The following is a 26,423-nucleotide window of genomic DNA, read 5'->3' as shown; positions in this document are numbered from 1 at the left end:
TAAGATGCATAGATACTTCAGATACAGACGCTGAAACAACGATCCACTGATTAGGCAAAATGGGGCACTCCAGTTATCTGTTCTATTCCTTAGACTATCTATTTAATGATAAGAAGTATTTATATACATGAATCATGGGGTCAATACGTATCAGACATGATCTGGTCAGGTGCATTTAGGGCAGGAGCTACACATTTATATTATTATTATTATTACTATTACTATTATTATTACTATTATTACATTTAATTGTTTTAAGGTCATATGCATACAATCCTATGCATGTTTAGGCAGAAAAATGTTGTACAACTCCCAGCATGCCCCAGCCAGCCAAGCTGGGGATATTTGCAAAATGACTGTATTTATTTACTTGATGTTTGATTTTTTATTTTATTTTTTGCTATTTGCATTGCTACTGACATCCATGGCAGAGGAAATGAGAGTCTATCTGGCTGGGTTACATCAGTTATTTCTACTACAGTATTCTGAACATTATAATTCCATTTCTGTCTTTGCTCTGTTGTCATTCCTGGTTCATTTTTCTATATCAGCCTTCCCCAGCCTGGTGCCCTCTAGATGTGTTGAACTGCAACTCCTATTATCCCCAGCCAGCATAGCTCAAATGTGAGGGAGAACGGGAGTTGCAGTCCAACAGCACTGGGAGGGCCACACATTCCCCATCTGCGGTCCACAGGGGTCACAGTGGGTACACTGGCAAATGGCTACACAAAAGGTCTTCTTCCGTTTTGAACACAGACGAGCTATATCGTTCAAGGAGGCTCCCGTGTACCTGCCTCACTCACATTTGGCTGCTGCAGCTTCCGACCCAGTTGGAATAACACTGCTGATGGAGCCTGTCAACCCCACATCTACCTCCATGCAAATCAAACGTTACACAGCAGATTGGGCCATCACTCACAGCGATCTGAAGCAAGCGGGAAGATGTGGCAGGCTCTCAAGCTACATTCTGAGAAACTGCCATGTCATGAGACATGACACAGCAATGGCATAAAGACTGACATCAGATGACACAAACCACTGTCTTGGGGGTACGGGTGGAGGGGCGGGGCGGGGGGAGGAAGAGGCTTCTCGGAGCCTGGCACTGGGTCCTCAGGATCTTCATTTTTCAGGGATGTTTAAGGAATTAGATCTTTGCAAATTCCAGTGTCATCTCACCTGATCTGTACTTCCTGGATGAACGAGTGGATCAGAACTTAAGTTACTCACCAGCTCTCATGCTACGCAAATGCTTTGATGCAATGTTCAGCTCAAAAAACGTATCAGAGTACATTGTGTCTTTTGAAAGAAAATATATTTGGAACTAAGTATTTAAATGCAGATTCAGAGAGAAAAAATGTTTAGAAAGACGTATTTAAATGCACATGTAAATCCAGGATTTTGTGCTATTTTAAAAATAAATAAACAATTCACAGCTTAATGCAGGAACAAGACAGAACAGACATATGAAAGTGTGATGGAACGAGGGTGGCCATGTGTCCTAGTTTACAGAGGACAGTCCTTGGTTTGAAGGCGTCCTCTGTTTGAATGGCTGTCCTGTCCAATTCTGGTTTAAAGATAAAATAATCCTCAGTTAGCACCTGGACAGCAGACTGAACAGGCAGGCAACCTGGTCACCTGGTCACAGTCTTGCACACTATGGTGAAATGTGCTGTATTTCTATTTAAATTATAATAATAATTTCTAAATTTGCATATATGCATATAAATTAGCATATGTAATTTTTTTGCACATCACTGTAATCTTTTGTCCTCTTTTTTGGTGATACACTTCCTCTTTTTTGGCGATTCATCCTAGCAGACTCCTATGGGACAACACCATGTGAATTTGATCCTCATATGTTTACAGTTTCTGTTAGTTTCAGTCCTGGCTGACTTCACTCACTACAGAAACTGGGTGATATTCTGGCCTAGTCAAACATTTTGGCTTACCACAGCTTTGGGTCTTCTAATTGCCCCTAATACAAATATATTCCCTGAACTAAAGGCAGCAGAGAATTGAGGGCTGCCATTCCCTGCTCCGGACCAATTACATATTCATTTCCATGGCTCTTTCCATCTGTCACATGTATTTGCTCATTTCATACAATTTGCTGCTCTCAGGAATTAAACTTTTGACAGAATCGCATCCCTTCTGTTTCATGCATCAGTCATTCAGCAATGACGCTTCTGACTGAAGAGTGTGTTTCTGCGTCAGGCGGAAGAAAGCTGACAAATTGATTCCTTATTAGCTCTTGCAGCTGACCCTGCAGGCTTGAGCACGGATATGTTTGTTTTCACTAGTAGACTGAACAAATATGATGTGGATGAGGGAGGAACCCTTCCTCCCATAAACACAGTAGGCATGAATAGGTAATATAGATTTTTAAATGCAAGATTCTCCCAATAATTGTTGAGAGTTTTTACTGTGAAATTCGGCAATTGCTATGCCATTTCTATTTGACATAGTTATTTATGTGACTTTCCTGCAAGCCCCTCTGAGAAAAAAAAATCAATGGATCTGAAAATCAATGGATCTGTTGTAGAGTGGCCACTTATCACCAAAAAGGAGAAAATATCACCCCCCCAAAAAAAGAGACAAAAGAGGACATACATTTCTTTTTTTTAAATCTATTTTTATAAATGAAATAAACAATACCAACAACATAATCAGAATCTTCCGTTTCCAACAATACAGTATTCTGAGGGAGGGGGGGAGGAAGGGAGGATAGCAAAAGAAGAAGGAAAAAAAGAAAGAAAAAAAGGGATTATATCTAAAAGCAAACCAAATATCCAAATATAAAGCCAATTGCAGATTATACCTATACAGCACTCTTCCAAACATTGCAGGTATTATTAAATCTTCAATCCGCTGGACCACACACTATGAACCTTATCTTTCAGTGTCATAACCTCAGTCTTATAGCAAAGGAATGGGAGCAAACAATCCATTTCCATTGGCCATATATTACCATTCAATTAACACATATTAACAAACATTAAAGATTTAGCCAGCAAGGAATAGTAATAATCATAATCCCATAATGATGTTAATAATAATAATAAAAAGAATTTTAAGAAAAAGATAAAAAACAAAAAACAAAAGCAAACCATTTCTTTATTTTAAGTAATATCATATCTAACAATATATTTATATGTGTACACACTCGTATACACAAAAACAGGCATTTTATTACAACATAACATAAAAAAGGAGAAAGAAAACAGTAGAGGACATAAATGTCATTAAAATGCAATGTACATATGCTAATTTATATGTGTAGATGTATTTGTTTGTTTGTTTATTTAAGAACATTTATATACCACTTATTTTAAAAATTCCAAAGCGATTTACAACAAATTATAAATAATACATCATTATAAAAGCACAACAACATTTAGATATGTTTAGGGTAAACAAATCAGGTTTTAATAATTGTCGAAAGCACATGATCAATGCCTGACATATCGCAGAAGGGAGGTCATTCCAAAGGGAAGGGGCCACCACAGAGAAGGTCCGTTGCCATGTTGCTGATACATCGGACTCTGCAGGATGTGCCGCAGACAGCAAGGACTCCCCTGAAGATTGTAGTGGTCTAACAGGTCTACACAGAGGCAGACCATCTTTCAGATAACCTGTTCCTAAGTTGTTTAGGGCTTTATATGTCAATAATAATTCTCTTCTCAAAGTAAACATACCCAGTCCTTCCATCTTTCCTCATAGGACTTAGTTTCTAGTCCCCTGATCATCTTTGTTGCCCTTCTCTGAACTCATTCCAGTTGATTCCAGCCTTTTTAAAGTATGGTTTCCAGAACCGGACACACATATCCCTGCCTGGTGCTTGTGGTCCTCAGGAGTTCTTCTGACAGTGCTGCACGCTCCTAAAGTTCGCCTCAGGAGTGCCCGTAATATAGTGTTTCGTGTCACAGCACCCACTCTCCAGAACGTGCTCCTCATTGACATTAGGCAGGCATCTTCAGTCTTGATCTTTAGAAATCTGCTCAAAACCAATCTCTTCATGCAGGCTTTCCCCGAAGGCTGGCCCAGCCAGTATGGTTACAGCTGACTACTCATTATTTCACTGCATATTTTACATTTTTATCATTTCAGTAAACTGCTTAGATAGCCCACCAGAAACTGGTATATAAATCTATGAAATAAATTAATAAATAAAGATGTGTACAAAATGTGCCTATATGTGGAGAAGTCACATACAAAAACTGTGTATATTGGGGAAAATTGTATATAAAAATATATTCAAAATTTTGTGCTGTTTTTTTTTTTTAATTGCAGACTGATGCAAAATTGGACAGAACAGACTTGAGGATGAATACATGTGAAACTGACATTGACCAGAAATAAGTATATTCTTCCATTCTTAGTAGGAAGGCACAGAGCCCAACCCTTCTCAAGCAGCTTTGGGCACAATGGTGCTACGGAGAGCAAACTGAGCAAGCAGAGGTACCTTATGCTTCTTACTCCCCGGCCATATTGCCTTTGTACAAAATGTAATGTTTGCCTCTGACTCACAAGGGAGATAGGACAGCTACCTCTGTCCCAGGAGTTTCTACATCTCTTGGCTAGGGAAGCCACGAAGTTGCATTTCAGTGTATCGCAGAGGAAGTGGCAGCAGTAGGCATTTCACAGAGGTCACAACAGATTCTTCTCCTGCAGGATGAGGAGAATTTACCTTACACAATACATATCAGTGAATCCAATGCTGCTTCCATCATCAGTCTTGCCCCTCCACTCCTGCTTCAGATGGGCTATCTGCTTGACATAAGGCAAAATATGCATATTCATCTTTCTTTTCTTTAAAAAAAAAAAAAAAGCATTAAAAGAAGAATGCATCCAAACTACACTGGGGACTATTGGAGGCTGAGGAGAGGGTGTGTTGGTAACGTCATTGGTGCTAGCCCATAGGCATCCTCCACAGTTGCATTTCCCCTGATTCTATCTGAACTGTGTTGAAAACTTGCAAAACTGGGTTTTCAGGGCTCACTTTGGGACTGAAAAGGGTGCATGTGACATGGCTATTTTCAGGCCACCCTGCTGGTCTTAAAATGTTACACCTGTCTTCACCCTCTAATACATCTTGGGGGAAAGCCTCACATAACCCTTTAACTGATACATTTTGGGAGAATGCAAAGCAGGCAAGTGTGAATTTAATACTAATAAGATCCCTCTGGACTTCCCTCTCATTCTTACATGCTCCCTGCAGTACTTTGACTTTGGCTGCTACAGCTACATCACCCCACTAGGCCCTTCTTTTCAGGAAAGCATTTCCAGTAGGGTCTTTGGAAAGAGTCAGCAGGGGAAGTGTCAAAGACCCCAGAAGTCACCTCCAGGGTCCAATGCATGAGACTGGTGGCTGGCTGGCAAGACATCTGAGCAGGCTAAGTAGATAAAGTGGAATGGCCTTCTAGGCATTCTTTCAATGTGAGCTCCCCATAAGCGGAGACTTGTCAGAGGCTGACTTATGCATGCTAAGTGATAGCTCTGGTACTGGTCAGCAGCTGCAAACCAGTTCAGGGAAGAGAACAAGCGACGCACAAGAAAGTTTGTAGTCTCAGGGTACCTCACAACACAAAAGAGACAGACATCTAGAAATGACAGGAGAAATAGAGCCCAGTCCTGCTGCTAAGAAATGCTAAATTGGTCCATGAATCCTGCTTTCCCCCAACAGCAGGGCCTGGCAAGGGGCAGGGCCTAGGAGATGAGTCATAGCTCAGGAGGCCAGTTGGTGTACAGCTATAGAATTTAAGGCTTTGGACGTAATAAGTCTTAAGCCTCCCTCACAACTGTTTAGATTGGCAACATGCAGCCCCCTTTCCCTGCTGTCACCCATTGCCCTGCTTTAAATCTTCCCCCCCAAATGATGGTGGCCGTTGTAGCTACAGAACACCAAAAGGGTTAAATTTAGGTTGGAAACAAGCTAAATATAACCGTTGTTGTACCTTACAGCACTACGGAATTGCTGCTGAATTTCAGTAGCAAACCAGCATTTTCTCTTTTTCCCCGTTTGGGGACTACCTCATAGACTGTGCGGTGCCATGCAGAGTGCAGCCTAGGCTGACTGGGGTGTCCTGAGGGGCAAAAATGGTCCACCCCTGCTTTAAGTAGTAATATGTATCATGTCACGTACTTCAAAATATAATAAGCTACATTTGGTAGGCCCATCTGTTCATCCTGCTGAATGGGGCACTGGACTTCTGCCCCAAATTCCTACCCTAATGGCACCACTGCAGAGCCCATCTGTGCATGCATGAAGTCCCAACTTCAGTCCTTGATAACTCCAAATTAAAGTAGCCTCTGCCCATGACCTTGGGAAACCACTGACTAGGGTGGCTAACTTATGCATCGCCAAATAAAGAGGACAAAAGATGACACAGATTTGCATAAAATGTGCATTGTTGTTGTTCAGTCGTTCAGTCGTGACCGACTCTTCATGACCCCATGGACCATAGCACGCCAGGCCTTCCTGTCCTCCGCTCTCTCCCGGAGTGTGCTCAAGTTCATATTCATTGCATCAATGATGCTATCTAGCCATCTCATCCTCTGCTGTCCCCTTCTCCTTTTGCCTTCAATCTTCCCCAGCATCAGGGTCTTTTCCAGGGAGTTTTCTCTTCGCATTAGGTGGCCAAAATATTTCAGCTTCAGCTTCGGTATCTGTCCTTCCAATGAGCAGTCAGGGATGACTTCCTTTAGGATTGACTGATTTGACCTCCTTGCAGGGGACTCGTAAGAGTCTTCTCCAGCACCACAGTTCAAAAGCATCAATTCTTCGGCGCTCAGCCTTCCTTATAGTCCAGCTCTCACAGCCATACATTACTACTGGGAAAACCATAGCTTTGATTAGACGGACCTTTGTCGGCAAGGTGATGTCTCTGCTTCTTACTATGCTGTTTAGGTTTGCCATAGCTTTCCTCCCAAGGAGCAAGCATCTTTTAATTTCATGGCTACAGTCACCGTCTGCGGTGATCTTGGAGCCCAAGAAAGTAAAATCTGTCACTGCTTCCATTTCTTCCCCTTCTATATGCCACGAAGTGACAGGGCCAGATGCCATGATCTTAAGTTTTTTAATGTTGAGTTTCAAACCAGCTTTTGCACTCTCCTCTTTCACCCTCAACAAGAGGCTCTTGAGATCCTCTTCGCTTTCTGCCATTAGGGTGGTATCGTCTGCATATCGGAGGTTGTTGATAATTCTCCCGGCAATCTTAATTTTGACCTCTGATTCATCCAACCTGGCGTTTCTCATGATGTACTCTGCATATAAGTTAAATAAGCAGGGCGACAATACGCAGCCTTGTCGTACTCCTCTCCCAATTTTGAACCAATCGGTTGTTCCATGTCTGGTTCTTACTGTTGCTTCTTGACCCTCATACAGGTTTCTCAGGAGACAGGTAAGGTGGTCTGGTACTCCCATCTCCTTAAGAATTTGCCAGAGTTTGTTGTAATCTACACAATCAAAGGCTTTAGCGTAGTCAATGAAGCAGAAATAGACATTTTTCTGGAAGTCTCTTGCTTTCTCCATGATCCAGCGAATGTTGGCAATTTGATCCCTAGTTCCTCTGCGTCTTCGAAACCCAGCTTGTACTTCTGGTAGTTCTCGGTTCACATACTGCTGAAGCCTAGCTTGTAGGATTTTGAGCATCACCTTGCTGACATGTGAAATGAATGCAATTGTACGGTAGTTTGAACACTCTTTGGCATTGCCCTTCTTTGGGATTGGAATGTAAACTGACCTTTTCCAGTCTTGTGGCCACTGTTGGCATATTGAATGCAGCACTTTAACAGCATCATCTTTTAGGATCTTAAATAGCTCAGCTGGAAGACTGTCATCTCCGCTAGCTTTGTTGTTAGTAATGCTTCCTAAGGCCCACTTGACTTCACTCTCGAGGATGTCCGGCTCAAGTTCAGTGACCGCACTATCATGGCTATCAGGGACATTCAGATCTTTCCTGTATAGTTCTTCTGTGTATTCTTGCCACCTCTTCTTAATCTCATCTGCTTCTGTTAGGTCCCTGCCTTCTTTGTCCTTTATCATGCCCATCTTTGCACAAAACGTTCCCTTGAGATCTCTGATTTTCTTGAAGAGATCTCTAGTCTTTACCATTCTGTAGTTTTCCTCGATTTCTTTGCATTGTTCATTTAAGAAGGCCTTCTTGTCTCTCCTTGCTATTCTCTGGAACTCTGCATTCAGTTGGATATATCTTCCCCTTCCTCCCTTGCTTTTTGCTTCCCTTCATTCCTCAGCTACTTGTAAAGCCTCATCAGACAGCCACTTTGCTTTCTTGCATTTCTTTTTCTTTGGGATGGATTGGGTTGCTGCCTCCTGAACAATGTTATGGACCTCCGTCCATAGTTCCTCAGGCACTCTGTCTATCAGGTCTAATCCCTGAAATCTATTCCTCACCTCCACTGTATATTCATAAGGGATATGATTTAGGTCATACCTGAATGGTTTAGTGGTTTTCCCTACGTTCTTCAATTGAAGCCGAAATTTTGCAACAAGAAGCTCATGATCTGAGCCACAGTCAGCTCCAGGTCTTGTTTTGACTGACTGTATAGAGCTTCTCCATCTTTGGCTGCAAAGGACATAATCAATCTGATTTCGATATTGGCCATCTGGTGATGTCCATGTGTAGAGTCTCCTCTTGTGCTGTTGGAAAAGAGTGTTTGCTATGATCAGTGTGTTCTCTTGGCAAAACTCTATTAGCCTTTGTCCTGCTTCATTTTGTACACCAAGGTCATGCTTGCATGTTCTAAATAGACAGTACTGAGCACTGATCCAGTACTAATGGCCAAATCATTTGAAGTCACTGTCACGGAAAGACAGAAGGATAAAGGAAAGGTTGATGCACAAATAATAGTTTTTCTGGTCAGAAAAACACAGTTATTCCTCTTGCAGAGGTTTATTGTTAATAGTGTGTGTGCGCGTATACACACACACCGATCATTGGTGGCTCATAAGTAATGGAACAAACCAACATAATTTCAAACTTAAGGGTCACCTTCAATACCTGGATGAAAATCCTTTGCAGTCAATGACTGCCTGAAGTCTGGAAACCATGGACATGACCAAATGCTGAGTTTCCTCCCTCAAGATGCTTTCCAGGCGTTTACTGCAGCCGCCTTCAGCTGCTGCTTGTTTGTGGGTCTTTCTGCCTTCAGTCTTGTCTTCAGTAAGTGAAAAGCATGCTCTATTGGGTTGAGATCAGGTGACTGACTTGGCCATTGAAGAACATCCCGTTTCTTTGCCTTGAGAAATTCTTGGGTAGCTTTTGCTGTAAGTTTTGGGTCATTATCCATCTGCAATATGAAGCGGTGCCCTATCAGTTTGGCAACATTCGGCTGAATCTGAGCAGAAAGTATAGCCCTATACACTTCAGAATTCATCACGCCGCTTTTATCAGCAGTCAGGTCATCAATAAACACCAGTGACCTGGTTCCATTGGCAGCCATACATGCCCATGCCATAACACTGCCTCCACCATGTCTGACTGATGATGTGGTATGCTTTGGATCATGAGCTGTTCCTTTCCTTCTCCATACGTTTCTCTTCCCATCATTCTGGTACAAGTTAATCTTGGTTTCATCAGTCCAAAGAATCTTATTCCAGAACTGGGCAGGCTTTTTTAGGCGTTTGCTGGCAAAGGCTAATCTGGCCTTTTGGTTCTTGAGTGTTACCAGTGGTTTGCACCTTGTTGTGAAGCCTCTGTATTTACATTCATAAAGCCGTTTCTTGACTGTAGATGTTGACAATGACATGCCTACCTCCGCAAGAGCGTTCTTGACCTGGCTAGATGTTGTGAAAGGGTTCCTCTTCACCATGAGCAGAATTCTGTGGTCATCCACTTCAGTTGTCTTCCGTGGTCTTCCAGGCCTTTTGCTGTTGCTGAACTTGCCAGTTGATCCCTTCTTTTCCAGGATGTTCCACACTATTGTATTGGCCACTCCCACTGTTTTTGCTATCTCTTTGATGGGTTTATGTTGTTTCCTCAGCCTAACGATGGCCTCCTTCACTCGCACGGACACCTCTTTGGACCTCATGTTGGGAGTTCCAGTGAACAGCTACCAAATGCAAATGTAATACTCAGAACCACCTCCAGGCCTTTTATCTGCTTGATTGGTCATGGGGTACCCAGGAATAGGGATGTACGAAACACCTACCTGGGTCCGTGCCGGGCAATCCGCGGTGGGGGGGAGGCACTCCGTCCCTCCCCCCAGAATCCTCGACGGGGGGGGTGATCCGGTCCTCCCCCCCGGAATCCTGCCCGGCCGGCTCTGCTCTGCAGCCAAGCCGCGGAGTCGCCAGCCAGCTCCGGCCGCCCGCAGCCGGACATCCGGCCACTGGGCAGCCCTGCAGGGACGCAAATGGCAGCTGTTGTAGCCACCGCCATTTGCGTTCCTGTATTGAGCCGCGATAGGCTACGTAAATATTTACGTAGCCTATCACGGCAGGGGGAAAAACCCCAGCGTACGCAAATGGCGGTAGCTGCCGCCATTTGCGTACACTGGGTTCCCCCCCCCCACCGTGATAGGCTACGTAAATACTTACGTAGCCTATCACGGCAGGGGGAAAAAAACCCAGCGTACGCAAATGGCGGTAGCCGCCACCATTTGCGTATACTGGGGTCCCCCCCCCCGCCGTGATAGGCTACGCAAATGGCGTCCCTGAGTTAGCCGTGATAGGCTACGTAAGTATTTACATAGCCTATCACGGCTATGAAGAGGAGGAAGCGAATGGCGGCCGCAGGACGGCCGCCATTCGCAAAGCAGCATGGACAGGAGCAGGTAAGTGCTCCATTTCGCGCGCCTTTTGTGGGTTGGGGGCGGCGGGGACTTCATCCCGCGCGCCTTTTGTGGGTTGGGGGGGCAGGGGCTTCGTTCCGCGACAGATTTCTGGGAGCCGAATGCACTGGCATTCGGCCTCACCGAGATCCATCGTGGAATTCTGACATCCCTACCCAGGAAACAGGCCACACCTGGCCATGCAGCTGCTTGTCAGCCATTCGTTCCATTACTTATGAGCCACCAATGACAGGTGTGTATGCCACTGGCTGTCCTTCCTGAATGGTTAGTGCCCCACTTTTGCCAAACCCCTTGAATTACAGCTGAAAGTCTTGACTTTGCTCCCATCTGGGTGTGTTTCCTTTCATCTTCAATGTGGTGGTGTACAGAGGCCAACTGCCAAAACAGTTATCCTTGTTCCAATATTTCTGGCCCTGACTCTGTGTGTGTGTGTGTGTGTGTGTGTGTAATCATTATTATCGAGTCAGGTGAATGCCTTGATTAGAGACTAGGGCACAAATTCCTCAGTAACAACTTAAGGATTATTCTCCTGAGCTTTTGGCGCCCAACAGAAACCCATCAAATAGGAAATGGAGAGCAATGGGGAATGGATAAGAGAGGGGAAGATTTATCAAAGGGGCAGAGGGAACAAACCTCCTTGAGATGCAGGGCGGGGGGCAGGGAAGAGCCATGCTGCTGTTAGCTTCTTCTTTTTAAAAGGGAAGTAAGCACGTAAAGAGGAAAATTGCATACAAGCTAAAGCTTGTTAGACTTAAAGTGTGGAATGCTTCCTGTCACCTTTTCACCTTGGCAGTGGGTCAAGGTTAAGCCTTAAAACAAAGTCATGGGACAGTTGCCTGTGTGTGTGCATGGGTGTACATGCTAGAGCTTCTCCACTAATTTCAAGACTAATTTTAGCTTCCTTCTCTATCAAGCTAAACACTGGTGTTTGACTAACAACATGGCTGGTGAAAAAGCAGGTGAGCATCCAAGGTGAACCACAAAAAGAGTGAATCGTCTCAGAATGCTGGACAAGGTTTTATTAGTAAAAAGGCCTTCTTCAAAGTGTTATTAAAATGTTTGCAGTTTCTTATAACAAAATGTCCCCTGCTGTAATTCACTGGCGACTCTGCAGATGGGTTTATGACCCCTTGAAGAAGGCCTTATAATAAAAAAAAGCCAAAATGCATTGGGCTTTTTACTAATAAAACCTTGCCCAGCATCCTGAGGCAATTCTCCCTTTCTTGGCTTCAACTAACAGCATGGTGCAGACACGGATGGGGAATGTATCACTCGCCATCAGCAACAGCATAGGTACTAATGAAAACAGATGGATCCTGTGTATTTGTGACACTGTAAATCGGCGGCGGGGGGGGGGGAACCTCTTTCAGCTCAAGGGCTGATTCAATTTCAGAGAAACTGTCAGGGTCAGCAGTCCAGTAGTGGGTGGGGCTCAAGGCAAAAGAGGTGGGGCCAGAATACCAGCATAGTTTAGCTTAACAGTCTTCCTTCCAGTGGCTAAATGTTAGGAGAGGCATTTCAGCCTTTTAGAATGGAGAAAAAACTGCACAAAAGCCGGGAGACCACTGAACAATGAGTGGTCAGAGGAATTGGGGGGGGGCGCAGAGGGAATAGCCATCCAGGGAACCCCAAGAGCTGGACTGGGAGCCCAGGAGGGTCAGATTTGACCTCTGGGCCTGAGGTTCTGCACCCCTGCTGTAAAGGGTCTGGAATACTCATATGATAGGGTTCAGCAACTGGAAGCCCCAGGGCCAAATCCTGTCCTCCCAGTTGCTCCATCCAGTTCCCAACCTAGAGATGAGAGTTGTGTGGAGTGGGGTGGCAGTAGCAACCAAATGTCTTCCAGGCAATCTACTTTATGACTCGGAGTAGGGGGAGGCCTTGACCAGCCCATGACCCTCCATCTCTTCCACAAATTGTCCCTCCTGCAAAACTAAAGACAGACAAGGGCCTCTATTAGGATTGGTGCAGTCTTTAACTCTTAGACTGAACTTCCTCAGTAAAAGTACTTATTTCGATGCTGTTCTCATGCAAGCATCAGTCTATAAAAGGGGGAACCGATACTAATGCACAATGGAAATGAAGAAGTCTGCTTGTTGACAGACTTAATGGGGCATTGCTCATAGAACATTGCATACTTGTCTGTACACACGAAGAAGGAGAATGAAAAGCATAAAGAGGAAGTATGTTTTTGTTGCAGACTGGCATTCTGCAGCAGGAACTGTAGCCTTCCTTTGCATGAGGACATTCGTTTCATCTTGACTGAAATTCATTTTCAAAACATGTAAAGGAATTCACAGTTTGCCAGACAGAAAGCCCCAAAGTCTGGCTTGGGCAGAGTATGACCGTCTTTGTCTACAAGCTGCCTCGCTCTGTGGCTAGGAGGCCTTTGATGGCAAAAAGTCTTGGACTCCTCCAATGAGAATTATTTGGAGGAAATGTCAACTCATCCTGCATCATTCCAATTTATTCTGCAATTCTTGGTCACTGTCCGTCTCTCAGTAGGAAGGCTGCATCAGTAGCTGGCTGGGAAATTAGCCTGGTGAATCTAACCGAGCTGCTATCTCTGCCTGAAGCCAAAAAGAAAACTGAACTGTGATTCTTTCAATCTGCCTCCTCATTAGGCTAGCAGCGTCACTGGCTTTCTCAAGAGTGGCTTCAGGACACGGGTGGCAGGAGAGGAATGATTTGCTATCCACACTCATTAGCATTCAGCAAATTAGTCGAGGAGTTTAAGGGTCAGATGGCAAGGGTAGACTATTTATGTTTAACATCAGAGTACAAGTATTGTAAGCTAATATCAGACAAACCCTCTTCATCCTTACTTCTAAAGCATTCCATGAACTTCCCTTGCAAAGGCTGGGGGAGGAATCTGTTCACTTCACATTTTAACGTGAACTTATGCAATATCACACTTACAAAACAATACGAGAACTGAAATGCCGTTATCCTTCAAAATTCGCACTTCTCAGAATTTTGCAGTAGGGTTAATAAAAAATTCATACAGAAAAGCACATATTAGGGGAAAGTGCACAGAAAAATGCATATATTAGTGGAAATAATATTCAAAAAGATGTATTAGGAAAATTGCTGGCAAAAACCCTGTATTAGGCAAAGTTGTGTACAAAAATGCATGTATTAGGAGAAATGTGTATGAAAATGCAGACAAATTTTCATGCAAACTTAAAAAAACCCCTCAACATTCAGGATGAACTGAATTTAAGACTGGAAAAATGGGAAACTGAAACTGAAATTGACAGATTCATCCAAACCTTTCTGTCGACCTACGTTTCTGCTCGTATTACCTGTTGTATCCCTACCTATGGCCTTCAGTTGTCCAAAGCTTCCACCCTCAGACATCCAAAGTTCTCTTGCTCTATTTAATGACTCCATCCATTCTCCCTTCCTACCTCTTATGGCTGGAACTCCCTTCCATAACCCCTGCCTGCATTCATGGGGGGTGGGGGGCTGTAGCTCTGTGGTAGAGCACATGCTTTGCATGCAGAAGGCTCAAGTCATGAGCTAATCATCATGAGAACCTCACTAAGATCCACATCAAAGATATTTTTGCAACATGGAGATACCGTCAGTGCAGATCCATGCTTTAGAAAGCAAACGTTTTCTGAGGGTAGACCAGCATTTTCTCTAACAAACATTTAAAAGTGTGAACGAAACACATTGATTGGGCCAGATGTACATCTGTATGTGTTCATGTGCTTGCACAGGTGTGAGTAAGAGACAGAAAGAGAGAGTCTGATGTCCCTACTTTATAAATTTGCTGTGGGAAATGCTGGCGTAATACTGGTGTATGGCAACAACTGCATTTGTCACATATAGTATGGAGCTGTCTTCGATATAAGGGGAAAAATTACTTGTGAAGTACAGCACAATGTGCATTCTAGTGATCATGCTCTGGTATTTGGGAGAAAGTTCTAGGAACAAAGGAGCTGCACTAATCAGCAATAAAAATGAGTCAGAAAGCAGCTGAAAAGAAAAAAATCTACTCTGCTTTGGAGAAGTTGTATACACGCACAAAAAAAGAGAGACACTTGAGAAAGAGCTGGTCAGAGTGCATTAGGTCAATTCCAAGAAAAAAGGGCAATCCTTTATAGCCTGTGGGTATTTTCCTCTCGTTTTTGTTGTCCTGGAGAAAGGGGCAAAGACCAGAATCTTGGGTAGAAATGAGAAACTCTTATAGCAATAAGCCACGACTGAGAAGCCAGACCCAAAGTTTCAAAAGCTTTTTATGAGTATCTCCACAACTCTCTTGTTATAATAACCAATCAGACTTCAACAGAGAAGGCCAGTTTGCTTATCAACACCCCAGGATGGAACTCCTCAAAAAAGTCAGAGATTCTCAGTCTTATACAGTCCTTTCAGACAGAAATCCCAGACCAATCTTCTCCTTACTCTACAGGAGATAAACTGGGGGGAAGCAACAAGAAAATTGCTGTGCCATGAGAACAAACGATAACTTATTCTCTTTCATGGCACACAGAATAATCTTCAAGATCTGAAATTCCTGAGACAAAAAAGTAAGGTTAAACATACTAGGTTTTCAAGAGAGATTTGATTTTTTTTAAAAGAAATATTTCCCTATAACACAAGCTTTTCAGTAGTACTAGTATTAATTAGTAAGCAGGTTTAGTAACAGGTGCAACCTGCAACAAAATGTTGCAGTGTGGAATGCTCCTGTTCAGAGTTCCAGACAGCTATACCCTTTTCTGGGATACTTCCATTCCATTCACCTTCCTTTCTAGTTTTCCATTTCTTCCTCAATAGTCAGTCAGCATTTCATTGCCAGTAAAGAATGCACACTCCTCACTGGGCTGTTTTGGGGTTCCCACCGCTTAGTTTTTTTTCCTAAAGTTTTTTTTTTAATTCTTCTGGAAATTGTAGGGGTTCCTTGAGCCTGCCAGTACTTCCCTGTTGTGTGTGGATTCTGGTGTTTTGGCTGCCTAAGGAGCCACGCTCGGAGGACGAGTTCGCTAGCAGCATGGCTGTGCTGGCTGGAGATTATGGGAGTTGTAGTCGAACACATCTGGATGGCGCCAGGTTGGAGGGTGGCTAGGATAATGTATAAGCCTATATTTGGTGGCTAACATTTAGCCTTATTAATAAATGCTGCAATTGTGTGTTATTTAAAGACACATTCATTCCAAAGCTTTTATTTAAATCATATTTCCTGGGATAAAAATGGCCTGTAAGGGACAACACTGTTCAGTCCTGGCATGTGAGATTATTTGTTAGAAGACTTGTCAGAACATGGCAAAAGAATGCTAAAGATAAGAATGTAAGAAGAGCCCTGCTGGATCTGACCAGCGGCTACCTGATGCGTCTGGGAAGCCCACAAGCAAGACATGAAGGCCCTGTCTTCTGTTGCTGCTCTTAGTAGCTGGTATTCAGAGGGACGGTACCTCTGAAACTGGAGATTGCATACAGGCATCATGACAAATAACCATTGATAGCCTTTTTCCTCCATTTGTTTAATCCTGGGGTCCCAAACCTTTTTGGACATGTGGGCACATTTGTGAATTTTAGAAACTGTTGTGGGCACCACCACAAAATGTCTAATTAGTGGATTGCTGATGATGTGTGTCTACTGGACACTGCAATGTCTCTTTAATAAGGGATTGTCGAAGTCGGCTAATTGCTGGCGGTGCAATACAGCTAATGCTTGTTTTAAACATATGTTTTGGCAATGCTCAGTAGTTGCTTTTGATGGGGGAGGAGGCTATTACACAGATAAATTTTGTACTGCAACAGTCTTCAATATTCACTGAGGTATATGCTGTTTTAAATTATTTACCTGCTTCGTGGCAATTAACAAACCGTCAGCGTAAATGGATTCTCTATGCCCTCTTGACAGCTAAAAGACTGCAATTACAACACTGGAAGGATAAACGCTCACCTCCTATAATGCAATGGACTGAGAACTTTACAGTGCCTTCAATATTTGAACGGCTGATGCATAGACGACACCTTCAAATGGATACTTGTTTGGATATCTGGTCCACTTTTGTTGCAGCCTATGTATAATTGCTAGAAAGTTGCATGCATTTAATATGTATACCTTACTATGGATATATACAAATCCATGTACGTATATTAAAAAAGAGGGGGGAATTTAAAAAAGCATTTGCGGGTACCCATTGGCACCACATTGGAGACCCCTGGTCTACTCCATCTTTTAAGTCATCTAAATTAGTGGCTGTCATCACATCTTGTGGCAAGGAGTTCCATAAATCAATTATGTGTGGTATGTGCTGTCTCTCAGACTATGATTGCCAACAAGCCATTATTTTGCTGGTCCAAGCTGTAAAATTGTGCTGTCAACTAAGCAGTACTGAAGTCTGATCATCAGTTAATTCCCGGTTTATTTATTATTGCATTTATATTTATTATTGCATTTATATCCCGCCTTTATTCCTCTTGCAAGGAACCCAAGGCGGCTTACATTATCCTCCTCCTCTCCATTTTATCCTCACAACAACAACCCTGTGAGGTAGGTTGGGCTGAGAGTGTGTGACTGGCCCAAAGTCACCCAGTGAGCTTCCATGGCCGAGTGGGGACTAGAACCCGGATCTCCCAGCTCCCAGTCCAACACTCTTGCCACTACACCATACTGGCTCTGCCAGGCTCCACCCATAAACTGCTAGGGGTAGGATCCAGCTATGCCCCAGCCCTAGGGCCAATTACAGTGAACTAGCATAAACCAATACTTGTGCAATGTATACAAAATTGTAAGCAGGGATGTGGCAAAGATTCAAAAGAGACTCAATAAGCAAGCAAAAATAACAACAAAAACCCTACTTCACTACCACACAGGCAAATGGGTCCACAGGCTGGCATGCCTAACAAACTCCACTAACTTATCCTAACTTAAGTGTCTGTTTCGAATGTTAATGTCCTAGGTGACCGTGGCCCAGGTTATTGGGGGGGGGGGGAACCTTAGTCCAAGACCATGGTTTGAAAGCACATGAGGCAGTAACCTTGCTGAAGCTAAGCAGATCTGGGTCGGTAAGTACCCGGATGAGAGACCACCTGGAAATCCTCTGTATGTTGACTTCCATGATGGATGGAAGGAAGGTGGGATATAAATGTTACTAATAATACAGAAAAAAACACGGTCTCCTTTAAGTTCCTCACCATGTCCTATAATCATCCAAGGAGGCTCCGTTGAGGGTAGCGGCTCTGTCAGGGGATCATCATGTTGCAATCAGGTCTAGAACCTTCTCAGTAGTGGTGTCACACCTCTGCAACTCCCTGCCCAGAGAGAAGATTGTCTAGCCAGAAGGATAGTGAAAATTGTCCCCTTCAGGAGGGCTTTCCCCTTCTCTAGATTAACTAAAGATGAAATGTTTAAAGCCCGTTATTTTATTGCGTTTACTTTTAATTCTTTCATAATGAGTGCTGTGTTAGATCTGAATTAGGACATTGCCAGGAAATGATATAAATTGGAAATATAAACTATAAAATATTCTGAAACTGACTCACATCTTTGTTGCCTCACAGTTTATATTGATTCATCTAGTAGAGACTGAACCAACCAACTGCACACAACACTCTGTATGTATTCCACATGTAAGACTTTGGGAGGCGCAATGGGAGGCTCAGTTTTCAGGCAGATTTTTTTAATGGTAGTTTCAGCCATCATGTGATGGATATTCTCTTCTTAAATATGCTGCCCTGTGGTAAGAATCAGAATGCACCCTAAAGGAAGCTAACATTTGCAGTCTCATGATGCAAAAAAGATCCTCATGACTGGTCAAAAGTTAGGGGCCTCATAGAAGAGAAAATGAGGCACTGATAGAAATTTTCATGTCCAGTTAAAGCATGTGGCATAGCCCTCCGATGACTATAACATTTTAGAATATACAAGTGAGACCTTATATCTAATGGGGAGTGCTGCTGTTTAGGATTCCAGCCACTACATTCCATTCCCCCTCCCTGCACCAATTTCTGCTTCCCTCCCCCAGTTCTACAACAGTCAGTCAGCAGTTCATGGCCAATGAGCACACCCAGTCCTCTTGCAGTGCCCTTTTGGCTACATATACAATGGCACTCACAGCCTGATAATCAGAAATTGAGGGAATGATAACTGAATGATCCCCCCATATCTCTATCAATACCCCCTGCACATAGAAAACTAGGCTAGACTCCTTCTTCTTCACCTGCTAGAGCTCAATGAGCAGGAACACTTTTACATGGAGGAAGCATTCAGTTAATGCAATTCTCCACTTGCGTTCCAAAGTGGTACAGCCCCAGGAGGAGTAAATTTATGCACTCTATGAATACACACCCTAGCTCTGACTTGCAAGCCATCAAGAGCAACTCCACAAACTGGCAGCCAAGTCTCACAGCTGTTTCCCATAACTATATATTAACATACTGAAGATAATGCACACTGCTTTTCCAGCACATTTGTGCCTGTGATGTTTCGGCATGTGTGTGCACTGCGACACTTTGGTTCAACACACATTTTCAGGTTTTTAAGGCAGGGAGAATCATGAATTCAACATGTGGGGGAAGCAACTCGTGTTGACCTTGATACATAATATCTGATAATGTGGAGACTTGGCTCTCAATTACAGAATAGTACCTTCACTGGGAAAAACAATACCCTTTGTTTGAACACCAGATTTTAAAACAAACATTTATTCTAATGGAATTGCTCCTAAGGCCAACCAATCACGATTCGGCTTCCCTTTCCTCCCAGAATTGTATGCAGTGACTTTTGGCAACAGACAGAGTGTAGAAAATTTGATGAATGATATAGCTGTACACGTTCCATATCATAGTCACTGTACACACAGCAACCAGCCATTCAATTAAAAAAAAAAAAAATAAATTCTGACCTCCCACCTAATACTGGTAAAACTATCAATGATGGAAAATGTTCTAAGCTGAGATCTGGACTCATGAATCTATTAGCGAGTTTTCCTGTACTTGAAACTCTGGAGTTGGTAAAAGAAACACAAAACAAGGCTAATTGTCAGATACATTCAAAAGATGGATTGTGTCGCCCTACTGTGTGGAATACTTAAGTTCTCAAAACATTCTCCTGGAGAATGTATTCTGTTGACCGCTAATGATAGTTATTAGTTAAATCACATCCTACTCACAAAAAAGAAACTTAGAAAAATAGAAAAGGGATTTATTTTAAGTTTTTTTAAACACCTGAGAAATATGTATATCTGAACTGCTTTGAGCCAACATTTACAGAATAATTACTGAACTGGAAAGACGTGTTGGTGTGTAGTCTGGCTACATAAGATGGGCCTCAATGATCGTAAGCCCCCAAACCTGGAGGCTTACAATCATTCTGTGCAGGGCAGGAAGAACAGCAGAGGCCATCTTCACCTCCCTGTCCTCATGCCTGCATATTCCGCTAGACACTTTTTTGCCCATCTAGTGAAGGCGTTTTGGAGGGGGAGGGAGGAGGCTGACAGAGGCTCAGGATAGCTTGTATCCTGGCCTCTCCAGTCTCCTCCCCTCCCCGCCCACCACTCCCTTTTCCTCCCCTCCAAGGTCAAGTTCCTGACCTTGGAGGCCAGCCAGCATGGTTCTTTCCGAGGAGGGGGGTTGGATCTCTGATTCTACCCTCCGAGGTTGGACTTTTCTCCGTCCTCGGATCAGTGAAACTGAACTATCCTATGGCCCCTCCGATGCTGTCTAGGGGTCACAGGATTCCTGTCTGATTCTCATACCCAAAGTCAAGAAACATTTTCCTTTTAAAGGAAGCTCAGATAAACTTTGCATTGAAGTGCTACCTCAGAAATTTCCTTCACCAAACTAAAGTGTGCTGTGTTTGTTATTTCACAACCAAATTTGTTTGAAAATATGGTTAGATAGTTCCAGATCAGAGTTCATACTATGAAACACAGCATACAATAGTTCAATTCTCTGTGCATACCATTTTGGCCCATGTAAGAAAAAGAAAATCAAAGTCTCCATGAAGATCTCTTCTTCAATAAAGCACTTTGAACAATATTATTTCTTCCACATCATCAGTGTACATGATGCCTTAAAAGGGTAGAAGAGGGAGAGCAGGATAATAGTGGTTCATTTTCATTATGTGACCGTACAGTCCTCATGGGCCAGTGGAAGACATTAAACATTTACAGTTTTTATTCATTATCTTTCCTTAACTCGTTTCTTTTTCCAATTCCTTTCATTCTTTTATGCCCTAGTGCATGTTGGAAATTACCTAGGTAACTGTGTTCTTTGATATAAGATACTATACAATAAAAGTTAATATCTTATATAGATTTAAGGGCCAAAAGTCCTGCATGATTAGCATTCTGAACCGGGCTTCAACAAGATCAAGGCAACCCAACAGAATCAATATTACAAATATTACAATATTGATTTCTTGCATGGCTTGGGACCAGAGTACTTGAAGGAACCCCTGCCTCTATACAAGTCTGCCTGTGTGCTGAGATCCTACCTAACCCAAGGCCCTCCTCTGGGTGCCCTTGTCATCAGAAGTGTGATGGGTGATGATTGGGGATAAGGCCTTCTCAACACTGGCACCCCTCTTATTAAGTTCTCTCCCCAGAAAGGCTCACCTGATACCTACTTTGCTAACTTTCCATTGCTAGATGAAGACCTTTTTTATTTTCCCAGCTTTTAATTGATAAACTCTGATGATTTTATTGGTGCCAGTTTTAATCTGCGGATGGAGAAGAATTTGGGTCAGAAGTTTGACATGAAATAGAAGCTCCAACCCAAGTGTGGTGAATGGCTCCCTCAGTGAAATTTTGGGAATAAGGCAACAGCTGCATGTAATGGAACACTAAAAAGAGGTGCAAATTAACATTTGCATAAACTACCTCCTCAAAATAATTGTATAAGCTACCAATGTAGTGTTCTTTTTCATATATATGTACACAGTTTGGTAGGATTTAATAGAATTATACACATAACTGATACTTTCAAAGAACCTAAAATCTGCACAGCTTAAATTTATGACTAGACTCTCCATAAGATAGCAGCAACTGCCAAACAAAAAAAGTATGTGGACACTTGGGCATAATCCCACAGTGCGGCTTAATATGTGTATCTGTAGCAATACATATTCTAGAGCAAGACCACCTTTTCATAACAGTAGCCATATGATGCCAATATAGACTTCTGACCCTCAAATCTCACATGGTGATGTTATATCGCCGTCCTTTCCACTGAGAAGAGACTCACAATCTGGTAACACATGCTTTCAGTGCTTCAGGAAATTCCCATTTAAAAATGAGATTCCTACTTTCACCCATGTTGAACCCAGCATCCAGTGTAGCAAAGTAAAGTTCCTAGTGCCTAGGAATTTGAAAGCTTTTAAAAAATCACTACTTCAGCAGTAAGAAAATATATGTTATTAAATGCAAAGAAATAAAAGTATTTCTTAGGAGAAAAAAATGGGTGCTTTCTTATTTGCACTGTGTGCCTAATATTCCACAGTTCTTTATTAAGTATTTTCTGATTTTAGAATAATAAAATATAATGTTGACTTTGATAAAGTCATTCATGATAACCTAATATTGATAATCATAAAATGTATATTTGTGTATATTATCACATTTCATTAAACATTTAGAAATAAGTTATAAAAATATTTTTAATATCACAACACACACCCTAAAGGCCGTATTTTAAGAGGTCTTGCTCATATCCATGGATTGTCGGACATCAGCAACAGCTTCAGGCACTCGGACAATCATATTGTTCATAAATTTCTTCAAGCAGATTTGACAACCCAATCGAGATCTACAGCAGGGGACAGAAAGCAGCTTGTAAGAACACATTAATGTGACAGTACTTCCTGTCAGGCTCAATGCGAAGAATGAATATTAGATGCAAGGTCAGAAAACTGGAACAAAAACTTAATTCCATGCTCAACTAAACATTAGACTACACAATAAATATTTAGCTTTAGACAATTCAATGCACTTTGCATACGTTTATTTTAATTCTTACAACCACCCTGTAATGTATGTCAGTATTATCCCAAGATTGCAGCTAAGGCTGAGAAAGAGGGTAGCTTGGCAAAGTTAAGATTTCCTGTGCTCAAGTGGTATATCTAAGATAGCATCAAATACTGAGCTTCACTCTTGGTTCTATTTATTTTACTTATTTACTTTCTTACTATGTATGCAAAATCACAAGAAAGAACTATCTGCCAAAAATGTTTCCTTTTCGAAACACACTAAGAGAATATAACATGGAAAATGTTTTTGGCAGATAGTGAATACTGCATTCAGAGCTGGAAAGAAACTCCAAAAAATGCTTTTGCTTTGGCCTCTCTTATTGTTTTGGAAAGTTAATTCAAAATTTTAGAAGCCACCAAACAAGCTTTAGAAATAAAGGTTAAAAAGCAGACTTATAGACTTAGGCTAGATACAGGGCTCGTTCACATGTAATGGCAGCAAATTGTGGATTAATTAACCCACTGCAAATCTTGGGTTAATTAACCTACGATTTGTCAGGTTGTGTGATGTGCACATGCTGCTGCTTTGAATATGCAACCTCTGATTGGCCCAACTATACATTGCTTCGTGATATGCGAACCTGGACGCTATGGGTTATTCGTGGGTTAAACAATACAGTTAACCTATGAACTAATCATAGGAAACCTAGTGGGTTAATTAAACCATGATTTACAGCTATTATGTAGGAACATGATCACTGTCTTACAGGTAGAAGGCCTGTATCACTGAAGGTCAAATTAAGAGTTATCCAGAGGAAACATGACTGCTTTTATTATGCAAAACCCAGAGGCTCCATTTGGACATCATGATAAACCATAGTTTATTTTGATGGGAATGCGACACAACTGAGCCTCAGGTTTCCTCATTCTTCTCCTCCTCCTCCAGCGGCCCTCTGAGGAGATTGCAAGATTTGCTTTTGTTTTGATCAACTGCAGCTTACATCCCAACCCTAAACTGGTGAAACTGTGGTTAATCTTAACAATGGTTTGTTGAAACAATCTAACTTCATAACCCATAAGATTAACCACAGTTTGTTGGGTTCAGACAAAGATGGAAAGCTGCAGTTTATAAAAAACTGAAGTGAAAGCTTCCAGTCTTCTCTTTATCATAAAGATAAGTTCAGCCTGCTGTGACTTAGACCGGACGTCATATATTTAGTATAAACTAAACAGTGTGTAAGATCCTTTGGTAGCTTTTAAGATGGTTCCACCTTACGTTTTTGTCAACCCATAGGCAAGATCCAGCATATCCATTTCTTCATCAGTGATTGCATCTAGCTTTTCAAATATGTGGTCTTCAAAGATTAAGTGACAAGTAGAGCATGCAAGCGTTCCTTCACAGGCACCTAATGATAAACAAAACAATTACACCCTCATATATAGACTAGATTTCTGGAAAATTACACCATGTTAATTTTACATGTTATATACATATCTCAAAACTTCTCAATAACCCAAAGTATTTCAGGTCCAATACTTGAGCACATTTAATGTGGTTTAAATATTTAAATAAATTCAAAGCTCTGAATTATTCTTATTAGAATATTTGTAAAAATTTTAACCCTGGATAGTTCAATAGCATTCCATTACATTTAACTCTTAAGGGGAGGAGGGGAAATGAAAGCATTAAAAACTGTTAACATATTGATTTTAGCATATCTAAATAGCTATGCCTTAGATATGAGGCTGGGCCAAAAGTTTTCCACAGAGTTTGGCCAAACTTGGGGGAATTTTCAGCAAAGGTCTATCTCCCTCACTGTTTTCACTGCTCTTCGCCCCCCCCCCCAGCAGTGAAGACAGCAATGGCTATCCCAGTGGGTGCCATCCCTCCCACCCCCCAGTAATGACATTACATCGTCACATAGAATAATTTCAGGAGTATTCAGGGGGAGGAGAACAGTAGCTGTCAGCTGCAACTGTAAGTCTGCCCTTTCACACCAAGAACTGCCAAACAAGCCTCCCACATCTTTAACACCTGAGAATATGGTGGTGAAGGAGGGGGCTGCATTTTGAGAGGGCACTCCATTTCTTATAGTCCCCTGACAAAAATTAATTAGCTTCAAAACTACCCAATTTGACAGGTATTGTATCCATTCATCAAGGGAGCAATCCTATGGCTCATAGACAGTCTGGGGATAGTTTGGATTCCTGGATCCAAAGTCGGAGTAAGCGCTTCGACTTTGCAGCCAGGAATCGCAGCTCCCTACCCTGTTCCCCTCACAGCCGGTGCGGAGAGAACTGAGCTGGCTGCCTCTCCAAGGTCACAAAGGCGACCTTGGAGAGGAAAGAAACAGGTGTCTCAGGGTGTGCTAGCGGGAGGGGAGGGGACTGGGGAGGCCAGCTTACAATGTACCCTCAAGCCTCCTCAGCCTCATTCCCTCCCACTCCACAGAGCCCCAGCTAGACAGGCAAAAATGCAGAGCGGGAGGAGCATGGAGGTGAAGATTGCCTCTGCCGCTCCTCCCAGTCTGCATCGGATGGCCTTAAACCTCCCGGGTTCGGAGGCTTATGGCCATTCTGATAGTAGTGCGCCCTAAGTTACCATTTTATGAAACAACATTTTTTGATATGGAACATTTTCCACCCATCACTGTACTGTATTTATCTTTTAATGTTTTCTACCTTTACCTGTAGTCAAAAAAGAACTAACATGCATGAAATGTCACAAACTATGTTTGTACAATAATCCTTGTGTACTCTGTCTACTCATTTTCCCCATCACCTGTGGATGTTCATAATAATTTAAAGAACTATATTTACTATTTAAGGGAAGGGGAATATCTAGCTGAGACATAACAGTGGGGCCTGCTCCAAAATGTCAATGCGGAGAGCCTCTGTTCAGTGTTGCAGGCAGCCAGCCATGCCCTCTTTATTCCATTCCATTCCCCCTCTGTCCAGTTTTCATCCCCACTCAGCATTCTCTAGACATGGAGCATGCTCAGTCCTCATTGGGTCCTCATTCTTTGTTTGGTGGGGGGAAAACACTCCTTCAAGGTTTGTTTCCTAAATATTTTTTGTATTTCTGCAAACATTGCAAACCCTGAGCATGCCTCCCTCTTGTTTCTCAGTGGCCCCCTTATGGCCAAAATCCTGACAGTAATCAACAGCTGAGTTCACTATTAGAGGGAATGATTTCGTTTAAGGACAACGTAAGGTGTCCCTGAGGTTTCTGATGCAAATTAACCCATGAACCAGGAGGGGTTGCAGCATCCTGGTTTCTTTTCTCCAATAGATCTTATTTAGGTATAGTAGGAAACATGAATTGCAACAGGAATTAATAATGACAGATCAGGATGCGTAAAAGATGCGTTTATGCCTCTAGTAAGAATTAACAATAGAGCTAAAGCCAGAATAATTAAAGATAAAAATGTGGACACGGAGGTCATCTTACAACAGAACAGCCACTTTATTGAAAGAAAGCTATGCTAAAGGTAGGAAGGACTGCGACAAACCAATATGTTTAAGTCTTACTGGAGCAGCAAGCTATCTGTACCTGCAACGCCCCCTAGTGACAAGTACACAAAAGTCTTTACAGAACAGGAGCTTCTGGTAACAATTTGCAGTGTTTAATGAGATTTTTCAATAATGACACTAATTTTCTGTAACTTTCTACATATTGATAATCTTGCAT

General features: G+C 42.4%; 1 protein-coding gene across 2 annotated transcripts in view; it reads right to left on the bottom strand.

The window, feature by feature from the left end:
* Window positions 1-4,286: 4,286 nt before the first annotated feature.
* FDX1 (ferredoxin 1) overlaps window positions 4,287-26,423 on the bottom strand; it is a 32,360-nt gene continuing 10,223 nt past the window's right edge. Inside the window, exons 3-5 of one of the 2 annotated variants that reach the window (XM_084842767.1) lie at window positions 24,009-24,138; window positions 22,443-22,572; window positions 4,287-4,767 (exon numbers count right to left, since the gene is read on the bottom strand). In XM_084842767.1, the coding sequence (XP_084698893.1) occupies window positions 22,458-22,572; window positions 24,009-24,138 (245 nt within the window). In that variant the 3' untranslated portion in view covers window positions 4,287-4,767; window positions 22,443-22,457. Of the gene's footprint in view, window positions 4,768-19,444; window positions 22,573-24,008; window positions 24,139-26,423 lie in introns of those variants that run through there. The other variant, XM_084842766.1, reaches the window with a different exon arrangement.

This window comes from Heloderma suspectum, chromosome 3 (assembly GCF_057233095.1).
Source record: "Heloderma suspectum isolate Gila_16-S chromosome 3, 16-S_ref, whole genome shotgun sequence".
Lineage (NCBI taxonomy): Eukaryota > Metazoa > Chordata > Lepidosauria > Squamata > Helodermatidae > Heloderma > Heloderma suspectum.
Note: the sequence above shows the minus strand (reverse complement) of the source record. Positions and strands in the feature narration are given on the sequence as shown.